Genomic DNA, 21,211 nt, shown 5'->3' on the forward strand with positions numbered 1-21,211 from the left:
CAGCCTCCAGAATGTAAGGATAAAATGTCTGTTATGTAACCCACCTAGTCTGTGATATTTTGTTATGGTTTATGGCAGTCTAAGACACACCCCATTCCCTCTCCCAGTCAAACTCTCATGTTATATTTTCCTCAAAAACACTTATATTAGAGCCATTATCTCAGTATTTATACATTCACTAGAGGGTCTATTTAATTAATGTCCATCTGACTAATAGACCATGTTCCATAAGAATAGGAATTGTCTATTTTGACTTATCATTGTATTCCCATTCAGCCACCAATATATGTTTGTTGAATGAAAAAAAAAAAAAGAATGGATGAATAATGAATGAATTCCTTTCCTCTTATCCTCTGAATTTCTTCTTTTTTCTCTCCCTTTCTTCTTTTCTGTACTGTTCACTGTGCTAGCTGGGGCAACTTACCATAAAAACAGGAGTACCAAAGTGTTTGTCTACATTAGGATAACGACATAAGACTCTTATGATCATCTGGACCTGTCTCTGTACCAGACAGGAGTTCATTCACATTCCCTGAGGCTTGGACTGATGACAGACTTTCTCAGTCACTGGCAGCTCATGGCAGTTTTTCAGCAGTTCTGATTGTTTGAAAACTCTCCATGTACCAAACCAACAACCATCTTCTTAAATTCCTCCCATTTATCCCATCTCAGCCCTCCGCAGCAATGCATGATAAAATTATTCTCTCTTTGGAGTGACTCCTTTCATGTCTTTATGGGCAGGTATTAGGGATTCTCCTCCCCTGCCCAGGACTCTTGTCTTAGTTCCATTCCTTTCAACAATCGCCATCCTGTTTGTGTTTGATGGCTCTTCTCTTGCTTCTTTATCAACTTCCTTTTCCTATCCTTCCTTCCTTCTCCCTGATTTTCCTTTCCTCTTCCCTTCCCTCCCCCCCCTTCATTTTCTGTTTTCTTTCTTTCCTTCCTCCCTCCTGCTTCCTGTTTCCCTGGTCTGTTTTCCCACTGCTCTTCTTTTCCCTCCTCCCTTTTCTTCTTCTCCTTTCCTCTCCTTCCCTTCCCTTCCCCCACTTCATTTCCCAAATAATATAAACGAGGTGATCTCTAGTTATCTTTTTTCTCTTAAATATCAGACCTACTCTGATCATCGCAGTGAGCAGGGAAGGAAGGAGGGAGGGAGGTTCTCAGTCATTGTGGTGCGTGCCTGTTGTGCTTTCCTCCAAACCAGATGAAAATGTTAAAAGGGCTGAGCTCTGTACCAAAACCTGGGAATGCTACTAAAACTTCCCTTCAAGGTAATACTGATCCATTAATCAGCACTCTCGGTTATTAATATGCTGTCTCCAAGCCCATGTGGAAAATGTGAACGGTAATGTAACCACCAGGAAATCTTGAAGCTAGATTTAATGTTTCAGAGAAACCCATTCATTGATTTATTCACTCAATTGAGTGCCCACTTAATATGTAGCCCTGACATTTTAAACTGAATATTTTGGTCAAGGCAGCTATAACAGAGCTTTGAAATTTGAGAATGTCAAGCTTCTGTCTACTCAAATGTCACATAATTAGTTTCCTGTCTGTCTTGATACATCTAGGAAATATACCATAGCCACTGACCAATTTTGTATTCTATTGTAGGTCTATCTGCTTTAACTTTAAGAATTTCCATTCATTGACTCATCTGATATGTAAGTGCACTGCTGTGGTGCTGCTTCCATCTTCTTGGCTAAATGACATGGATATTGTGACCATCTCCTCTCATTAGATCAGCGATGCTGCTTTAGCATCGCAGAAGAAGCTCCAGTCAGGCCCCAGAGTGCATGAATGATGGAATCTGTGAATCATGCCTGTGTTCCTGGCTTGTTCTCCAAGGGAGAAGTCCTGAACAAAGGCTGGGTATCAGAACAGATAATTGTTCCATCCACAGTAGGTCCTTCACTTAAGTCTTGAAGTGTTTCTGTCTGTGTGATAGGACATCCTTCCTTTCTTTCCAATTCGCTGTTCAGGTGATCACCAAATCCCATCATCTTTTCCTATCTCTTAACTCTCCTTGGTACTTGTCCTCCCATCTCCATCCTTCCTTCTACTTCTTTATCTAAATCATCATCTTCCATCTGGATTGCAGCTGGAATATTCTAGCAGGACTCTCTTCTTCCTGCTTTGCCTCCCTCCAGATAGTGTTCACACTGTAGCCAGATTGATGTTTCCAAAAGACAGATCAACTCAAGTCATTCTGCTGCTCAGAAACCTTCAGTAGCTCCTATTTATGAATTTATTCATAAATACCATCTCACTAGAAAACGTGTCTGTGTGTGAAGTCACTTCAGTCATGTCTGACTCTTTGTGAACCTATGGACTGGTAGCCCACCAGGCTCCTCTGTCCATGGGATTCTCCAGGCAAGAATACTGGAGTGGGTTGCCATGCCCTTCTCTAGGGGATCTTCTCAACCCAGGGATTGAACTGCATCTCTTTTGTCTCCTGCACTGGCTGGTGGGTTCTTTACCACTAGTGCCACCTAGGAAACCACTTATACTTATTTATCCTGGAGCATATTACCTAATAAGGTAATAGGTTTAAGCACACATTACCTATTTAAGGAGTAAATGTGTACAGCCTGGTCACCTTTTTGGTTAATAGGCACTGCCTTGAGACTTAATGTAATGGAAGTGTGAAGCCCACTCTAGCAGCCCTTCTGTCACCAATTTGAACCCCATTTTCTTGCTTCTATAGTTTTCTCAGCTCACTAAAGACATCCCTGAAGGCTTCAATCTATCTCAATTGTAAAATAATCTGCTATTTCTCTTTCTGACTTACTTCACTCTGTATGACAGGCCCTAGGTTCATCTGCCTCACAGAACTGACTCAAATTCATTCCTTTTATTTCTGAGTAATATTCCATAGTATCTTCTCAATCCATTCATCTGTCAATGGACGTCTAGTTTGTGTCCATGCCCTGGCTATTGCAAATAGTACTGCAGTGAACATTGGGGTACATGTGTCTTTTTCAATAAAGGTTTTCTCAGGGTATCCTCCAATTAAGCAATCTTCTATTAAGGTAGGAAGTTTCAAGAAGCCCCAGCCCTCCACCCAGTGAGTGGTGGTGTCAGGTCTAAGTACTGACCATGAGTTCCAAGCCATGCTATCAGTGGCTTTGCAGCTCATTTGTTCCAGAGTGTGATGTCTGAACAGATTATGTGGTGTCTATAATCTGTGTTTGGGCTTCCCTGTTGGCTCAGGTGGTAAAGAATCTGCCTGCAATGTTGGAGTTCTAGGTTTGATCCCTGGGTTGGGAAGATCCCCTGGAGGAGGGCATGGCAACCCGTTCCAGTATTCTGACCTGGAGAATCCCTACGGACAGAGTAGCCTGGCAGACCACAGTCCATGGGATAGAAAAGAGTCAGACATGACTGAGTGACTAAGCCCACAGAATAATATGTTTATTGAGTTTTTTGTTCCTTTCTCAGACCTTGAAATTGTCCATCCTGGGATTATCCACTTGTACCAAATTTTCTAAGATCACTATTCCCTCTTCCTCTACCTTCATGTGCCCCAATCACTGGGACTAAACTTCTGACTTAGTCCCTATTCCAAGATTTTATTTCAGCAAAACCTGATATAACCAAGACTCCTGTGCATCTCCCACTGTCCCAGTACCCCTGCTAGGAGGTTTATGAGTCTCATAGTCCATCCATAAATATTCCTTGTCTGCTGGCTTCTGAGTACTGTCCTCACAGCTGCCTTCATGGTACCTGGACTGGATCTTCCCTGAGTCTGTGATGGTTTGCCTATTTAAGTAGAGCTCACCTCTCAGTCCAAACTTTACCTACATGTGCCATGGTAACTTCACTGTGGGAAAGCATAATTCTTCCCTTTATTTGGCTTACAACACAATCTTTTTTAAAAGGTAACTTTCCTTGATCAAAGGCTGTGTGCCAATCATAAAGCCTTCGTAAACATCATGATCTTCATCATACAGGTGAGGAAACTATGCCTTTGAAATATTACATGACTCTCTCAAGATCACATAGCCGATAAGTGATGGAACCAAGATTCAAATTAGAATCATTCTGATTTCAAGCATAAAATAGTTCTTTCTCTGCAAATTGGAATAGAAAACATTTCAGACACGTACAGAAATATTTCTGAGCCACCAAAGGAGGTTGAGTTCATGATAAGTGTTCCATCATTACTGTTTGTTTTGAATGTTGAGCCAGTATCACTACTTTAAGCCTCTCTTATTGATTGTGGCCAAGACAATGATAACATTATGAAGTGGAACCAATCAAAAGCTCTCTGAAATGAAGGAACTTGGAAAGCCCTGTAGGTATTTAACTGGATTGCCAAAAGTGACAGAGTTCAGTTCAGTTCAGTTCAGTCGCTCAGTCGTGTCCGACTCTTTGCGACCCCATGAATCACAGCACGCCAGGCCTCCCTGTCCATCACCAACTCCCGGAGTTCACTCAAACTCATGTCCACAGAGTCGGTGATGCCATCCAGCCATCTCATTCTCGGTCGTCCCCTTCTCCTCCCGCCCCCAATCCTTCCCAGCATCAGAGTCTTTTCCAGTGAGTCAACTCGTCGCATGAGGTGGCCAAAGTATTGCAGTTTCAGCTTTAGCATCAGTCCTTCCAATGAACACCCAGGATTGATCTCCTTTAGAATGGACTGGTTGGATCTCCTTGCAGTCCAAGGGACTCTCAAGAGTCTTCTCCAACACCACAGTTCAAAAGCATCAATTCTTCGGCGATCAGCTTTCTTCACAGTCCAACTCTCACATCCATACATGACCAAGGGAAAAACCATAGCCTTGACTAGACGGACCTTGGTTGGCAAAGTAATGTCTCTGCTTTTTAATATACTATCAAGGTTGGTCATAACTTTCCTTCCAAGGAGTAAGCGTCTTTTAATTTCATGGCTTCAATCAGCATCCTCAGTGATTTTGGAGCCCAAAAAAATAAAGTCTGACCCTGTTTCCACTGTTTCCCCATCTATTTCCCATGAAGTGATGGGACCAGATGCCATGATCTTTGTTTTCTGAATGTTGAGCTTCAAGCCAACCTTTTCACTCTCCTCATTCACTTTCATCAAGAGGCTTTTGAGTTCCTCTTCACTTTCTGCCATAAGGGTGGTGTCATCTGCATATCTGAGGTTATTGATATTTCTCCCAGCAATCTTGATTCCAGCTTGTGCTTCTTCCAGCCCAGCGTTCCTCATGATGTACTCTGCATATAAGTTAAATAAGCAAGGTGACAATATACAGCCTTGACGTACTCCTTTTCCTATTTGGAACCAGTCTGTTGTTCCATGTACAGTTCTAACTGTTGCTTCCTGACCTGCATACAGGTTTCTCAAGAGGCAGGTCAGGTGGTCTGGGATTCCCATCTCTTTCAGAATGTTCCACAGTTTATTGTGATCCACACAGTCAAAGGCTTTGGCATAGTCAATGAAGCAGAAATAGATGTTTTTCTGGCACTCTCTTGCTTTCTCCATGATCCAGCGGATGTTGGCAATTTGATCTCTGATTCCTCTGCCTTTTCTAAAACCTGCTTGAACATCTGGGAGTTCACGGTTCACATATTGCTGAAGCCTGGCTTGGAGAATTTTGAGCATGACTTTACTAGCATGTGAGATGAGTGCAATTGTGTGGTAGTTTGAGCATTCTTTGGCAAAAGATGTGTTTAAAAGCCACATTTAAACCCAGTGAAGGGCTGACAGTTGCTGGAACAACTTTTCCCAAGTTGATGAGGGTATTTGAATATGAGAATCAGATACAAATACAGTGTAAACAATGGTGAGCTTGGGCTACCCTGATATCACAGGGTGATCAAACTGTGAGGCAACTGATGGGCCAGCAGAGTGTGCATAGGGAGTGACACAGCAACAGCATCAGGAGAGAGGCTGGGTGCCACAGGAGGCAAGAAAATGGGAAACTTTATAAAGAAGGTGCCATGCTCAACATGGGAAGTGGCTAGAGCAGTAGGTTCCCTTCGTCTCTGGTTGGTTAGCAGTGCATACAGGATGTGCAGGGCAGTTCCTCAGTGAGTGAGCATACAACTGAATGGCCCTATGAACATGTCAGTGAGCATGTGTGAGCTGAATAAGCACCTTTAACATCCGAATGGGCTTGTAAAAGATCTGTGTGCATTGTGAAACATGTATGCCCATGGGTAAGATTGGAGTGAATTTGTATATTACTTGAAATAGGGTAGGTGACATCTAAATAAGCACGTGACTATGGAAGATCAGAATGAATAGTTTAACAAATGAAAGATTTAGGTAAATATTTTTTAACAATGCAGCGAACATGTGTGTCATCTCAGCGAGCACATGTACTATCTCATGAGGTTTTGTGATGTTTCAGGTATGACTTTCTGAACTAGCTCATGCATGATCTGAATATCAATGTGTAATGTTTGAACTATTTGCTACTTAAATGAATACATTTTCTAACAAATGAATGTGTGTATCATTTTAGTGAAGGTGTGTGTCACCTGCGTTAGTAAGGATGTGATCTGAGCAGGCAGGTAGAACATCTGAATGAGGATGCATAACACCTAAATCGACAGGTCTCAAACTTGAGCGTGTTCAGGATCATCTGCAGGACGTGTTAAGCTCACATTGCTGGGAACTCGTCCCAAGAATTTCTGAATCAGAAGATCTGGGGTCAGGTCCAAGGATACGCATCCATATGATCCTGGTGCTGCTGGCCTAGGAACCACGTTCTGAGAACTAGTGTTTTAATGATGTATAACACTTATGTGTAGCATTTCAGTGAGCTAATTAATGGCTACATGGACACACTGACAGATCTAAGTGAACACATGTGTATAAGGGACATATATGTCACCTGAACACAGTCACAACTATACGAACACATGTAACATATGATATGTAGGGAACATAAGTGAACCTCAAAGTGTTTGCAAAAACATCAAAATATGTGTAAATATGAGGTTATATGGAATATCTGAATGAATGTAAGTACCATCTGAATAGATATAACATCTAGAAGATGTGTATGTTTCACATCTGAAGGCACTCATTTGAGTAGACAGGTATCTGTACAAATAATTACTGTGCATTATGGGAAGCAGCAATGAATGTCCAGGGAATAAAGATGCACAGGGAACAATAGCTTCATTAGTAGCAGAAGCTGCTAGAGGGGAAGGGAGGTGGAAGATGACCTGTTAGGTCTGTTTTAAGTGCTGGTTAGGTCTATGGCTTTACCACCCAGAATGTATCCCTTCTTATCTGATCTCGGAAGCTAAGCAGGGTTGAGCTTGGCTAGTGTGCGGATTGGAGACCACGTGGGAATACTTAATACTATAGGCTTTTTTTTTTTTTAAGAAAAGCTGATTATGAATTCTCTAGGCTAACAAGAGGAGGTAGGTGGCGAAGGTCATTCTGTAAGAGAGCACAGCATAAGAAGAGGCATAAAACAAAATAGCTTGATGTGTTTGGGGAATGAAAAGTAGTCTGGGATTTCTGGAATAAAATATCATGTGGTTGCAGGGGCTGAGGCTAGAGGGTTTCCCAAGGGATCAGATCGTGGAGATCCTTATGATCCATGATATGGAACTTGATGATTTTTTTCTCCCAGTAAGTGATACAAAAACCAATGAATTGGATTTAGGTATAGGATTAATGTGATGGGTTTATGTTCAGAAATAGGACGTTGGATCCTGAATGGAAGATAGATTGGAAATGGAGCAGGAAGTCTATTTACAACAGACAATGAGGTCTTCAACTATTGAAAAAAAAAAGCAGTGGAAAATAAGGGGCAGAATTAGGATCAATTTTAGGAGATGAAAGTCCATAGGACTTGTGGACCTGTGTACTGGTGGGTCATGAGGCTCAGGTGAAATGAATGGTCGAGACAGGGAATACAGGAGAATGGACTGGAAAGAATTATGTACTTGCTATTAGACACTGTCAATTTGGGTGCATCGTCAGCATTCAGAAGGTGATGTTGTACACTTGGGTCTGAAGCTCAGGAGATAATCCAGGTTAAATATAGAAATTTGGAAACGATTAGTCAGTGCTAACTACACTTATGGGAATGGCCAGGCTTTGGTGAAAAGAGCAAAGAGGCCAGAGAGGGGGCTGCCCAGGATCATCAGCATTTGAAGGGTTAGCAAATGAAGAGACTGAAACAAAAGAAAATCAGGTGGAATACTGGAAAGGTAGAGGGATGCAGAATCATGCGACCCCATGAAACATCAAGTTCTTTTAAAAGTCGGGGGAAATTCATTTCAATGATTTACAGACAGTCCTGGATTGAAAGTGGGTGGTTCAAGAGGGAGACCCATGTTCCATCCTGGTTGTGCCACCAGGTGCTTTTGTGGCTTTGGTTCATGAATTTGAGTCTATGGGCTTCAAAATATAAGGCAGTCTTGACTGTGAGAGAACAAGAACTTGGTAGTTTCTGTTTTGCTCTGTGAATGAGAGTTTAAAGACTGTCCTTAAAATGCTTGTTACAAGGGCAGACTCTGGCGTTTCTCCGTCCTGGGTTGAAATCCTGAAGGCGTTGTTTTCTAGTTCTTTGACCCCAGGTAAATTGCTTAATTTCTCTAAGCCTCACTTTCCTATAAAATAAGTGAAACAATAGTAGATTTGTGGGGCAGGAGGAGACAGGGACGACAGAGAATGAGATGGCTGGATGGCATCACTGACTTGATAGACATGAGTTTGAGTGAACTCCGGGAGTCGGTGATGGACAGGGAGGCCTGGCATGCTGTGATTCATGGGGTCGCAAAAAGTCGGACATGACTGAGCGACTGAACTGAACTGAACTGAACTTTGTGTGAGTATTTAAAGAGACGTGCCATGTAAACTGCTTAGCACAGTGCCTGGTACAGGGTAAGTGTTCAAACAGATACACCCACCAACAGCAACAACAAAACCCTACAAATTCATGATGATGGAGGAAGTCAAATTATTAGATCATCAGTGAAGTCTTTTCCAGCCCCACATTATTTGTGTTTGCTTCTCTTTTTGTCTGCGATCCTGAAATGAGACACTCAGTAGACATTTATGACCTATACATTGATTAGGAAGAAGGCTTTGGTTTCTGACTTCTGACATATATTACACAGTCAAGAAAAAATAATTCTGATGGAAAAAAAAAACCCACCATAAAATGCAAATACACTAAAAAAATATGACTTGCCAGGCAGTACCCCTCCTCTTCTCCCGCCCCAAGGCAGCTGAGGAGCCTGTGCTACGTGAAATGCAAAGAGCATCTTTTGCTAATGACCTGTGATAAATTGCTTCCTCAATCTAATCACTGGGACAGGTAATTATTTGTTTCTCAAAATATTGCGGTAAAATGAGAAGGAGTCATGAGCTTGGGGGAAATGTGATGGCTGATTATTCCTCTCTGTTTTATCACACCTGGTCAGAGGGTCCTCATTACTTCCTTTAGGAGAGTTGCATGGTTAGCATTTTTTCATATGTGCAATATCTAGAAAAATGTGAGACTGACAAAAAGTGGGTTGTTAATATGGATCCCCAACTAAATTTAGGACCTAGCAAGGTAGAAAGATAAAGCAGTCTGACTCAAAGTCAGTGGCACAGAGCAACTGAGAAGATGAGAAGATCTCACCTTTGTGGCAACAGTGACTAGTTTGCAATGCAAAACCATCCTCATCGCCACAGAAAGGCAGGCTAATGAGACTGAGCAGATTAAAGGCTGGACCCTGGAAAGAAGAGTTAGGTTTTATCTTCTGCTCATTTTATTTTTATTTACGAAAAAACATAAGATTGCTTTTCAAGGTGGTATTTGAGCTTTTCACCTCTGTATAAGTCCTCCACCCTCAATTCCTCACACTTTGCTCAGCTTATCTGCTTGAAATAAAACCTCATTGCTCTCAAACCCTGAAAACACTACAGTTATTATGGAAATGTATTTTGGAACACACATTTTTATACACTAGCATTTAAGAAATTTTAAGGAACTATATTGTGATAATATATGGGATGGACTTAAAAGATGGTTTGTCAGAGAATTTTCTCATTGTGTGTGTGTGTGTGTAGCTTTGGTTGTAGCTAACATTTATTGAGCACATTGAGTAACCAGGTGCTTTTCCAAGTTCTTATTTAGCGTTTAATCCTCACAGATAGGACCCCATTCTTAAGACTCCTAGTGATACTGATCAAGGTTCTTGGCCTTCCCCATCAATAGACATTGACTAGAGGCCAGACAAGAAAATCAGGCAAGGTTTTATTTGGGCCACTGCTGTAGCAAGGGGAGCGAGAACAAACAACAGGTTCCCTTGCTTGCTCACTCCCTGAGGGGGAGCACCCTTGTTCCTTATATGGGATGAGGGTAGGGATGTGTCCAGGAGTCTGGCCTGAGAAGTGGATTAGGTGTTTTGCCCACCCCTCTGGTGGTTTTGTGTGCAAGGGGCATGCTCAATATGCTGCTTTTGCTCCCAACACCCTGTTTTTGCTCCTAGCTCTTCTAAAGTGGTAGTAGGGATTTTTGGTCTTTTTGTGTCTTTTGCTACTCCAGTGTTCTTGCCTGGAGAATCCCAGGGATGGGGGAGCCTGGTGGGCTTCCGTCTATGGGGTCACACAGAGTTGGACACGACTGAAGTGACTTAGCAGCAGCAGCAGCCCAGAATTAGCCCCAACTGCACTACACGCAATTATTTTCCCTCCCATATAGTTTCTTTCTGTTTTGTTGTTGGAGGAGAGGTTTGTCCAGGTATAAGCACTGCAGCACTGCAGCAAATGGTCCCGGGTCCTGGCCTGTCTCACTGCTGCTGCTAAGTCGCTTCAGTCGTGTCTGACTCTGTGCGACCCCACAGACGGCAGCCCACCGGGCTCCCCCGTCCCTGGGATTCTCCAGGCAAGAACACTGGAGTGGGTTGCCATTGCCTTCTCCGCCTGTCTCACTAGGATACCGTTAAAGCCCACAATTAGGATTATTATGTCACTCATTCTGTAGCTGAGAGAGCTGAATTTAGTGATGCAAAGTGATTCACCCAAATTCACATAGCTAAATAGTGGTGGAGTAGGATTTGAACACAGGTCTGCTTGATTCCCAAACCTACTCTTTGAGCCACTGCACAATACTTGTGTGTACAAAAAAGTACATGCAGGTTAATTAAACCTTAAGAAATGCACATTCTTTTCCCATTGCTGTTTGTGTTCTGCTTAGCTTGCTGTAGGCACTTTGTGCATTCCTTTATTACATTTACTTGTTGCTTTGTATTATTGGTTTATGTTTATTTTCTTTTTTATCAGTGGCTCTTGATTTTCTTGTACAGTAAAAGATGGTGATGGCCATCATGAATCTCTCTGAGGATTTATCAAAGTTAGGACCTCTCTCATGCAAAATGTGTGGGCATTTAGGCTGGAATAATGCTTCAGTGGTGACTTATGTAACATTATACATTTTCCCCATCAGAATATAATTTGGGTATCCTTAGATTTTCTAGACATGTGAGAACACTCTTTTATTTAGTATCTTAATACTGAATACTTCATAAAGGAAATTTATTCTCTTTCAGAAAACATCTCAGTGCTTGCTGTAAATGCTTTTGAGTTTTTGTTGCCACATGTTACCTCTGGGTGAGCTGCAGACAGCTCCAGAATGAACTCTGGATACTCTGGGTGAGCTGCAGACAGCTCCAGAATGAACTCTGGATACTCTGGGTGAGCTGAAGACAGCTCCAGAACAAGCTCTAGAGAGTGGTTAACACATTTAGTGAGTACCTGAGCATCAGTTCAGTTCAGTTCAGTCACTCAGTCGTGTCCGACTCTTTGCGACCCCATGAATCACAACACGCCAGGCCTCCCTGTCCATCACCAACTCCCGGAGTTCACTCAAATTCATTGAGTCAGTGATGCCATCCAGCCATCTCATTCTCTGTCGTCCCCATCTCCTCCCACCCCCAATCCCTCCCAGCATCAGACTCTTTTCCGGTGAGTCAACTCATCGCATGAGGTGGCCAAAGTATTGCAGTTTCAGCTTCAGCATCAGTCCTTCCAATGAACACCCAGGATTGATCTCCTTTAGAATGGACTTGTTGGATCTCCTTGCAGTCCAAGGGACTCTCAAGAGTCTTCTCCAGCACCACAGTTCAAAAGCATCAATTCTTCAGCGATCAGCTTTCTTCACAGTCCAACTCTCACATCTATACATGACCACTGGAAAAACCATAGCCTTGACTAGACGGACCTTGGTTGGCAAAGTAATGTCTCTGCTTTTTAATATGCTATCTAGTTTGGTCATAACTTTCCTTCCAAGGAGTAAGTGTCTTTTAATTTCATGGCTGCAATCAGCATCTGCAGTGATTTTGGAGCCCAAAAAAAATAAAGTCTGACACTGTTTCCACTGTTTCCCCATCTATTTCCCATGAAGTGATGGGACCAGATGTCATGATCTTTGTTTTCTGAATGTTGAGGTTCAAGCCAACCTTTTCACTCTCCTCTTTCACTTTCATCAAGAGGCTTTTGAGTTCCTCTTCACTTTCTGCCATAAGGGTGGTGTCATCTGCATATCTGAGGTTATTGATATTTCTCCCAGCAATCTTGATTCCAGCTTGTGCTTCTTCCAGACCAGCGTTCCTCATGATATAAGAAATGCAAAATGGCTGTCTGAGGAGGCCTTACAAATAGCTGTGAAAAGAAGAGAAGCGAAAAGCAAAGGAGGAAAGGAAAGATATAAGCATCTGAATGCAGAGTTCCAAAGACTAGCAAGGAGAGATAAGAAAGCCTTCCTCAGCGATCAATGAAAAGAAATAGAGGAAAACAACAGAATAGGAAAAACAAGAGATCTTTTCAAGAAGATTAGAGATATCAAGGGAACATTTCATGCAAAGATGGGCTTGATAAAGGACAGAAATGGTATGGACCTAATAGAAGCAGAAGATATTAAGAAGAAGTGGCAAGAATACACAGAAGAAGTGTACAAAAAAGATCTTCACAATGAAGATAATCACGATGCCGTGATCACTCACCTGGAGCCAGACATCTTGGAATGTGAAGTCAAGTGGGCCTTAGAAAGCATCATCACGAACAAAGCTAGTGGAGGTGATGGAATTCCAGTTGAGCTATTTCAAATCCTGAAAGATGATGCTGTGAAAGTGCTGCACTCAATATGCCAGCAAATTTGGAAAACTCAGCAGTGGCCACAGGACTGGAAAAGGTCAGTCTTCATTCTGATCCCAAAGAAAGGCAATGCCAAAGAATGCTCAAACTACCGCACAATTGCACTCATCTCACACACTAGTAAATTCAAGGTCAAAATTCTCCAAGCCAGGCTTCAGCAATATGTGAACCGTGAACTCCCAGATGTTCAAGCAGGTTTTAGAAAAGGCAGAGACACCAGAGATCAAATTGCCAACATGTGCTGGATCATGGAGAAAGCAAGAGAGTTCCAGAAAAACATCTATTTCTGCTTCATTGACTATGCCAAAGCCTTTGACTGTGTGGATCACAATAAACTATGGAACATTCTGAAAGAGATGGGAATAGCAGATCACCTGACCTGCCTCTTGAGAAACCTGTATGCAGGTCAGGAAGCAACAGTTAGAACCTGAGCATAGCTTGAGATAATTTAAGAAGGGAAAAGGGGAAAAACTAATAGTTCTTTTCCCCCAGATTTCTTATTGGATACTCTACTCGATATATAGTCATCTTGTTGAATAAATAATAAATGGAAGGTTGTCTGCTGCACACCGTCACTCTGTAATACGTACTGTCGCGCTCTGTCCGCGTCTCCTGGTGAACTGAACCATCTCATTATCATAGCATTCATTTCTGGGAACTGCTGACAAGCAAATAAGACAGGGCCAGTGGCTAACCCGAGCTTCAGGTCGGCCGAGGTCAGCTTGCCCATCTGGTCAGAACACGAGGTGAAGTCCAGGATGTCATCTATCAGCTGAAAAGCGATGCCCACGTTCTTCCCGTACTGATAGGCAATCTCATGCACAGCTGGGTCAGGGCATCCCAGGACAGAGACTGCTTTACAACTGTTGGCGATCAGACTTGCAGTCTTCTTGAACGTCTTTTCAAGATAGTGTGCAAATCTTTCAGTTTCATTTTCTTTTGACCCGAGCTGAAGAAATTCACCACGCACCAAATCTTCAATCACTTGGGTTAAAATAGATATAACAGTTGTATTTCCAATTCGTGCCAGAGCTATTGATGCTGCAGAAAGAATTAAGTCACCAGCAAGGACAGCCTTCTTTTCACCCCAGATCTTATTAACGGTGTGTTTTCCTCTCCGGGAACTTGCATCATCAATGACATCATCATGGACCAGACTGGCAGTGTGGATCATTTCTGCAATTAAGGCAATGGCACGCTGGCTTGCCTGCACATATAGGGAGTTATTATGATGAATGTTACAGGCTCGGGCCATTAGCACCACAATAATTGGTCGAAAGGCTTCCTCGCCCAGCGGTACTGCCACGAAGCAGTGAGAGAGATCAGTAAACTTCGACCATCCCCAGAAAGAGACGCCCTCATACAGCTTTCAGAGATTGTGCTCACAAGAGACAAATGACACCTCTTTCTGGTATTTCTGGCAGCTATTTTACCAGATTGTGCCTCAAGAATTCTGTGGAATATACTTTGCTTCACGTGCAGATAACCAAAAAAATCATTTAAAAAGATCATTTCCTTATTAATGGGACTTTTTTTTTTATTCGCAGAGTTTTTCAGAAAACTTTTTAAATGTATTTATTAAACCATCTGAATCTGTCATTCTAGTCCTGTAAACTCTAATCGAGGTATTTTGATGGTTATATGTGGTATTGTTTACACAGTTATAGTAGCCACATGTAAAGCCATTATACAAATAAATAATCAATGTTAAAATTAAAAAAAATAATAATAATAAATGGATTAATGAAAGGATAAATCTACAGACCCTTTAAATATTAATGAACCAGGTTGTTCAAATCCATGCACAAGACTGTAAAGTCCTTAAGAGCAAAGTTTTTTCTATATTCTTTACCATTCTATGAAAGTGAAAGTGTTAGTTGCTCAGGTGTATCTGACTCTTTGCGACTTCATGGACTGTAGCCTGCCAGGCTGCTCCGTTCATGGGATTTTCTAGGCAGGAATAGTGGAGTGGGTTGCTATTTCCTTCTCCAGGGGATCTTCCTGTTGCAGGGATTGAACCTAGGTCTCCCACGCTGCAGGCAAACTCTACCATCTGAGCCACCAGGGAAGCCATTGTATACCTATAAGCTAATGCTAGAAAACTATTTGTTGACTATATTAATAGAATAACTCCATTAGCTAAGTATACTGGTACACTAAAGAGAAAATTAGGGCCTCTTTTTAAAACTTCTTCTTTTAAAACCAGGCCATAGGCTGTTAAAAGAATATTTCCAAATACAAGAGCATTATTTGCCCCAAAGAGAATAATGCCATTACCTCTTCAATGCTGTTTATCGAATATCACCCTTTCTCACTTATCACATTTCTAGTTATTTTTTATGTAATTGCCTTTTCCATTATAAAGTGAGCTTATACACTTGATGAAAGTAGGAAAAACTTTTATCTGTATACCACTGTATTTCCAGGTTTTGGTTAGAGGCAATAAATATTTGTTGAGGGAGACCTATTTATATTGATGAATGGATGATTAAGTCAATCAATTAATCCATTCATGGACTGTGGGTTGGCTTAGATGATAAACATCTTGCAAAGGTTTAGTCTGTTTTGTATCGCTGACCTAAACCATGGAATCTGGCATGAGTAGGTGTTTGATAGATGCTTGTTGAATGAAATAAATATATGTATAAATGAGTCTTGGATAAGCTCTTACTGTCCAACTTGAGACTCTGTTTATGAAGGCAGGGGCCATGGGTAATTATGCCAGGATATCAAGCATAGACCAGAATTTCCCAGACACACTGGGAAGTTTGGTCACCCTGTGGATAAAGATGATACCAAAGTAGATTTTTGTTTAGGAGAAATACAAGAAATACATCATTATAATGCAGTTCCCCTGAACATTTTTTTAAAATCTCACCCTATGCCATAAATTAAACAATTAAGTTACACCTAATATTTACTTTTGGAGAAGGCAATGGCAACCCACTCCAGTACTCTTGCCTGGAAACTCCCATGGATGGAGGAGCCTGGTAGGCTGCAGTCCATGGGATCGCTAAGAGTCGGACATGACTGAGCGACTTCCCTTTCACTTTTCATTTTCATGCATTGGAGAAGGAAATGGCAACCCACTCCAGTGTTCTTGCCTGGAGAATCCCAGAGACGGGGGAGCCTGGTGGGCTACCATCTATGGGGTCGCACAGAGTCAGACACGACTGAAGCGACTTAGCAGTAGCAGCAATATTTGCTTTGGAAATCCCAAGATCCTTTCTATTTCCTAAAAGTCCTGAAAACTGGAAGACAGGCTCAAAATAGGCTGTAGAGCAATTGGGCTTTTGTCTCCTGGCCTGATACATAAATCATAAATCATTACAACAATTTGTGTTTTGTTTCACTAACCTCTGGGAAGAGAATAAACATCCTCTGGGAATGCTGCTCTCCTAAAACTCTTGCTTACTGCAAGTATTCCCAGCCTGCTTTGGTCTGAAGTTTCTTCTTAAGGTGTCTCTGGATCATAGCACAGCCTTCACTTCCATCCACCTTAGAACTAGATCTATTTACATACCTCAGACTATTTATAGAACTGGCTAATCTCTAGAGCCAGTGATGTTGGGAATGAATGGGGGTCACGATTTCATTCTGGTTTATGGGCTTCTTCTCCTGTTTGTGGATTGCAGAATCTTCTAGTCAAGCTAACCTTCAGACAATGTGAAAGAGTGACCTCAGAGTTAGGAGACAAGGCTGTGGGCTGAAGTCATAGTTTGCTACTCAGATAGTTATGTGACCCTTTCTGGGCCTCTTTTTACTCCTGTGTAAAGAGTCATGCTGTAAAGATAACAATATTAAGGGAACCTTAATGTGAAGGTGCTATATAAACTGTAAAGGACAGTACAGAAACTGTGAAGGCCTAAACAGATCCAGTAGCTGCTCTGGACATCATCCATGATAATATTAGGGCACTGCCAGGTTCTATGATACTGTCTGTACGTCTCTTTAGAAAACAGTTAATAATGTCGTCATTGTTCAGTCACTAAGTCATGCCTGACTCTTTGTGACCCCATGAACTACCGCACACCAGGCTTCCTTATCCTTCACTATCTCCCAGAGATGACTCAGACTCATGTCCATTGAGTCAGTAATGTCATCCAACCATCTCATCCTCTGTCACCTTCTCCTCCTTTCCTCAATCTTTCCAGGCATCATGGTCTTTTCCAGTATCATGGTCTTTTCCAGTGAGTCAGCTCTTCTCATCAGATGGCCAAATGTCAGTGACACCTAGTAATCATAAGTAAATTTTGCCTATTTTTTGACACTCTAACTTGACAGTAATGAAATCATATTGCATATGTTCTTAGATCTTACTTCTTTTTACCATAATATTCCTATAACCTAATTATATTTCATATTGCTCTGTATGGCCAAAATTCACCCATCTTCAATGCTGTTAAGTATTCCATGGCTTTTTCTTTTTACAAACAACAGTCCTATGAACATCCTTTTACATGTGTCCTTGTGTGAAAGTGCAAGTATTTAAGGGAAAGGTTTGCATTATAAATAATTCGCATCTTTAGTTTTACTGCTGCTGCTGCTAAGTCACGTCAGTCGTGTCCGAGTCTGTGCAACCCCATAGACGGCAGCCCACCAGGTTCCGCCGTCCCTGGGATTCTCCAGGCAAGAACACTGGAGTGGGTTGTCATTTCCTTCTCCAATGCATGAAAGTGAAAAGTGAAAGTGAAGTCGCTCAGTCGTGTCCGACTCTTCGCGACCCCATAGACTGCAGCCTACCAGGCTCCTCCATCCATGGGATTTTCCAGGCAAGAGTACTGGAGTGGGGTACCATTGCCTTCTCCAACACATCCTAGACAACACTTGATATTGCTCAACGAACTAAAAAGCCTCTTGATGAAAGTGAAAGAGGAGAGTGAAAAGGTTGGCTTGAAGCTCAACATTCAGAAAACAAAGATCATGGCATCTGGTCCCATCACTTCATGGGAAATAGATGGGGAAACAGTGGAAACAGGGTCAGACTTTATTTTTTTGGGCTCCAAAGTCACTGCGGATGCTGATTGCAGCCATGAAATTAAAAGACGTTTACTCCTTGGAAGAAAAGTTATGACCAATCTGGATAGCATATTAAAAAGCAGAGACATTACTTTGCCAACCAAGGTCCGTCTAGTCAAGGCTATGGTTTTTCCCTTGGTCATGTATGGATGTGAGAGTTGGACTGTGAAGAAAGCTGAGCGCCGAAGAATTGATGCTTTTGAACTGTGGTGTTGGAGAAGACTCTTGAGAGTCCCTTGGACTGCAAGGAGATCCAACCAGTCCATTCTAAAGGAGATCAATCCTAGGTGTTCATTGGAAGGACTGATGCTGAAGCTGAAACTGCAATACTTTGGCCACCTCATGCGATGAGTTGACTCACTGGAAAAGACTCTGATGCTGGGAGGGATTGGGGGCGGATGGAGACGGGGATGACAAAGAATGAGATGGCTGGATGGCATCACCGACTCGATGGACATGAGTTTGAATGAACTCCAGGAGTTGGTGATGGACAGGGAGGCCTGGGGTGCTGTGATTCATGGGGTCTCAAAGAGTCGGACACGACTGAGCGACTGAACTGAACTGAACTGAATCTAGTGGTTATAAATGGTACTGCATTATGGTTTTAATTTGTATTCTCCTGATTACAAAAGAGGGTAATACATTTATCCACAATTTGGATTCCCTACTCTGAAGTGCCTCATTACATGTTTTGCCTATTTTTTTTTACTTGATTATCTTTTTCTTATTGATTTATTGGTACTCTTTATATTTTTTGGACACTAATGAATTGTTCGTAGTTTGTGGCAACTATTTTCTCTCAACTTGTGGTTTGAGTTTCAGTGAGTTAAAAAAAATCTTTTTATGTTGGAAAAAGCTTTTTTGTTTTTTTGCCCTGTAGTCAAATTTAACTCTTCTAATGGTCAACCGTTTGTGTCACATTTAAGAAAACATTTACTACTTTGGCTCATAAAATATTCTCCTGTAATGTCCTCTAAGATATGTAGAATGTTGCCTTTTGCACATTTGTCTTTAATTCACTTGGAATTAATTTTGGTATATGATATGAGATGGGACAAATTTAACTTTCCTATGAAAAACTAGTTGTCCCAATGCCTGTTTTTGGAAAGGCCATCCTTTACTCTGTTTGCAGTGCAGGCTCAGATTTCCATGTATCTGTGGGTCTATAGTTCCAAGTAGCATTTTTAGAAAGAGAAAGAATCAATCTCACTGAAGCTCTCATTTATTGAGAGCTTAGTTTGGACTAGGAACTCAGCTAAAAGCTTTTTATATGCATTGTTTTATTTGACCCCCAAATAATTCTGTTGAGATTGATGGGCACTATTCATTTTATCCTCATTTTACCTATGAGTAAACTGAATCACATACATGAATTTCATAAATTAAGTACTCAACATTTCCTAATAAGGAGTGGAGACTGGCAATGAACTCTATATGAAAGACATATTTATTTTGCAAGGCACTGTTTGAGTTTGAGAAACCAGAATGTATCCTTAAAACCCTGAGTTTTTAAAATGCCCTTTTGAAGCTTTAAATTTTATTTAAAATATAGTCTCAGTGGGGGAAATGATGTGAGCACACTTCCTGCTCACCTCTTCTCCTGCCATGCTGTCTCGAAAAGCTTTGTAGGGAGTATTTTGCCAGAATCTACTCATTTTATAAGGATTAGTGCATTCATTCAACATGAAGCAAAACTGTTTATTATTAACTCACAGATACTTTAAATGAATGTGCTTCTTAATGTCTGCATTTGGGTGATCCAGTCAGCTTTATAGGGCTTTACTATTACTTTTAACATAGGTGATGATTAAAAATGTGTTTAATGTATTTATTTCAACCTAAGCCTGAGATATTTAGTGTAATATTTGTCTAAAAACCCCACTGGGCACCAGAATTCTTTTATTATAGAAATTCCATCTGTAGAGGAAATGACTGATCACTAGGATTATTTTCTACTCAGAAAGATCTCATTTGTTTATGAAATGACTAAGGCACATCCTATACATAAAGTCTGAATATTCATATGCTTTTGTGTGCACGCACGCGCGCGCACACACACACACAGTTCCTGCCTCTGGTTCAGTTTTAGGACTAATTAACATTTTTTGTACCTTTTATGCACCTTACCCCACCCACACAGACATATAGAATAAAATAAAATCTTAATTGCGCATTAAGTTGGAGATTTGTAATGTACAGATGACTTTCCTTTTCTGAAAGGTCAGATGAATTTTGAGAAAGAACAAATTCCAGAAGACCAAAGCTTAGAGAAAAATTTCCTGTCTTTGCTATGATTTTCCTCTTAGATCTTAGTTTGCTGTGGTTTTTTTCTGTACTTTTCATTCTGGCATTTTTAAAATGAGGAGAATCATACAGTCATAACATGTCAGAACTGTATGAAACCTTAAAAAACTTCTCATTCATGGGTCCTTAAGCCCTTTGCAAGGTAAAAATCTTTTTTGTAATAATGCTGAGATGCTACCTGTCTCTCTACTCTCACTAGCGTTCAGTGAGTTTGCCAGAGGCTACATGGCATGTGTTATCACAACAGATGGAATGTAGACAAAGAAGAGAGAATCCAGCTGTCTTCCACTTAGCAGACAGGAAAATGATGCGCAGAAATGTAGGAGAGTTGCTTTTACAATTGTTTTCTGGTTTGGAAAATCTCATTACTTTTCAGTAATGTGTTTTAATGTTAACCTGCATTGGTTTTTTTAATGTTACCCTTGAACTAATAAGTAGTTTTTAAATTTCTCAGTTTTAATTACTAACATAATAAAATTGATTGAGATCGGTCCTCGATAATTTTTAAGAGTGTAATGGGGTCCTGAGACCAAAAAAATAAAGTTTAGAAACTTTCATCTATTTTAACTTAATGTCATCATTTTGCAGTAAAGAAATGGAAACCTTGACTTCCTCAAGGGCATAGTTGTTGCATTTAAATCAGCATTTTGTCCTCTTCTCTCTGTTGACTTTGCTAATCATTTCTCATGCAGATATGTTTCTGTGGTACTGCCATATATACTTCTGTCTTGTTCAGGAACAAGACAAGGGTGCCCACTCTCACCACTACAATTCAACATAGTTTTCGAAGTT

General features: G+C 41.2%; 2 protein-coding genes across 5 annotated transcripts in view; one reads left to right on the plus strand and one right to left on the minus strand.

Annotated features, from left to right (window-relative positions):
* Positions 1-14,285, minus strand: part of LOC148777440 (all trans-polyprenyl-diphosphate synthase PDSS1-like) — a 78,255-nt gene extending 63,970 nt beyond the window's left edge. The window contains exons 1-2 of the mRNA XM_088837785.1: positions 13,610-14,285; positions 11,549-11,667 (exon numbers count right to left, since the gene is read on the minus strand). Coding sequence (XP_088693911.1) covers positions 11,549-11,667; positions 13,610-14,270 — 780 coding nt within the window. The 5' untranslated portion in view covers positions 14,271-14,285. The remainder of the gene's footprint in view (positions 1-11,548; positions 11,668-13,609) is intronic.
* PLPPR1 (phospholipid phosphatase related 1) overlaps positions 1-21,211 on the plus strand; it is a 299,720-nt gene that overhangs the window by 64,886 nt on the left and 213,623 nt on the right. The window lies entirely within an intron of this gene.

The sequence above is a fragment of the Moschus berezovskii genome, chromosome 7 (assembly GCF_049115385.1).
Source record: "Moschus berezovskii isolate FMDL1 chromosome 7, NW_MosBer_1.0, whole genome shotgun sequence".
Classification (NCBI taxonomy): Eukaryota; Metazoa; Chordata; class Mammalia; order Artiodactyla; family Moschidae; genus Moschus; species Moschus berezovskii.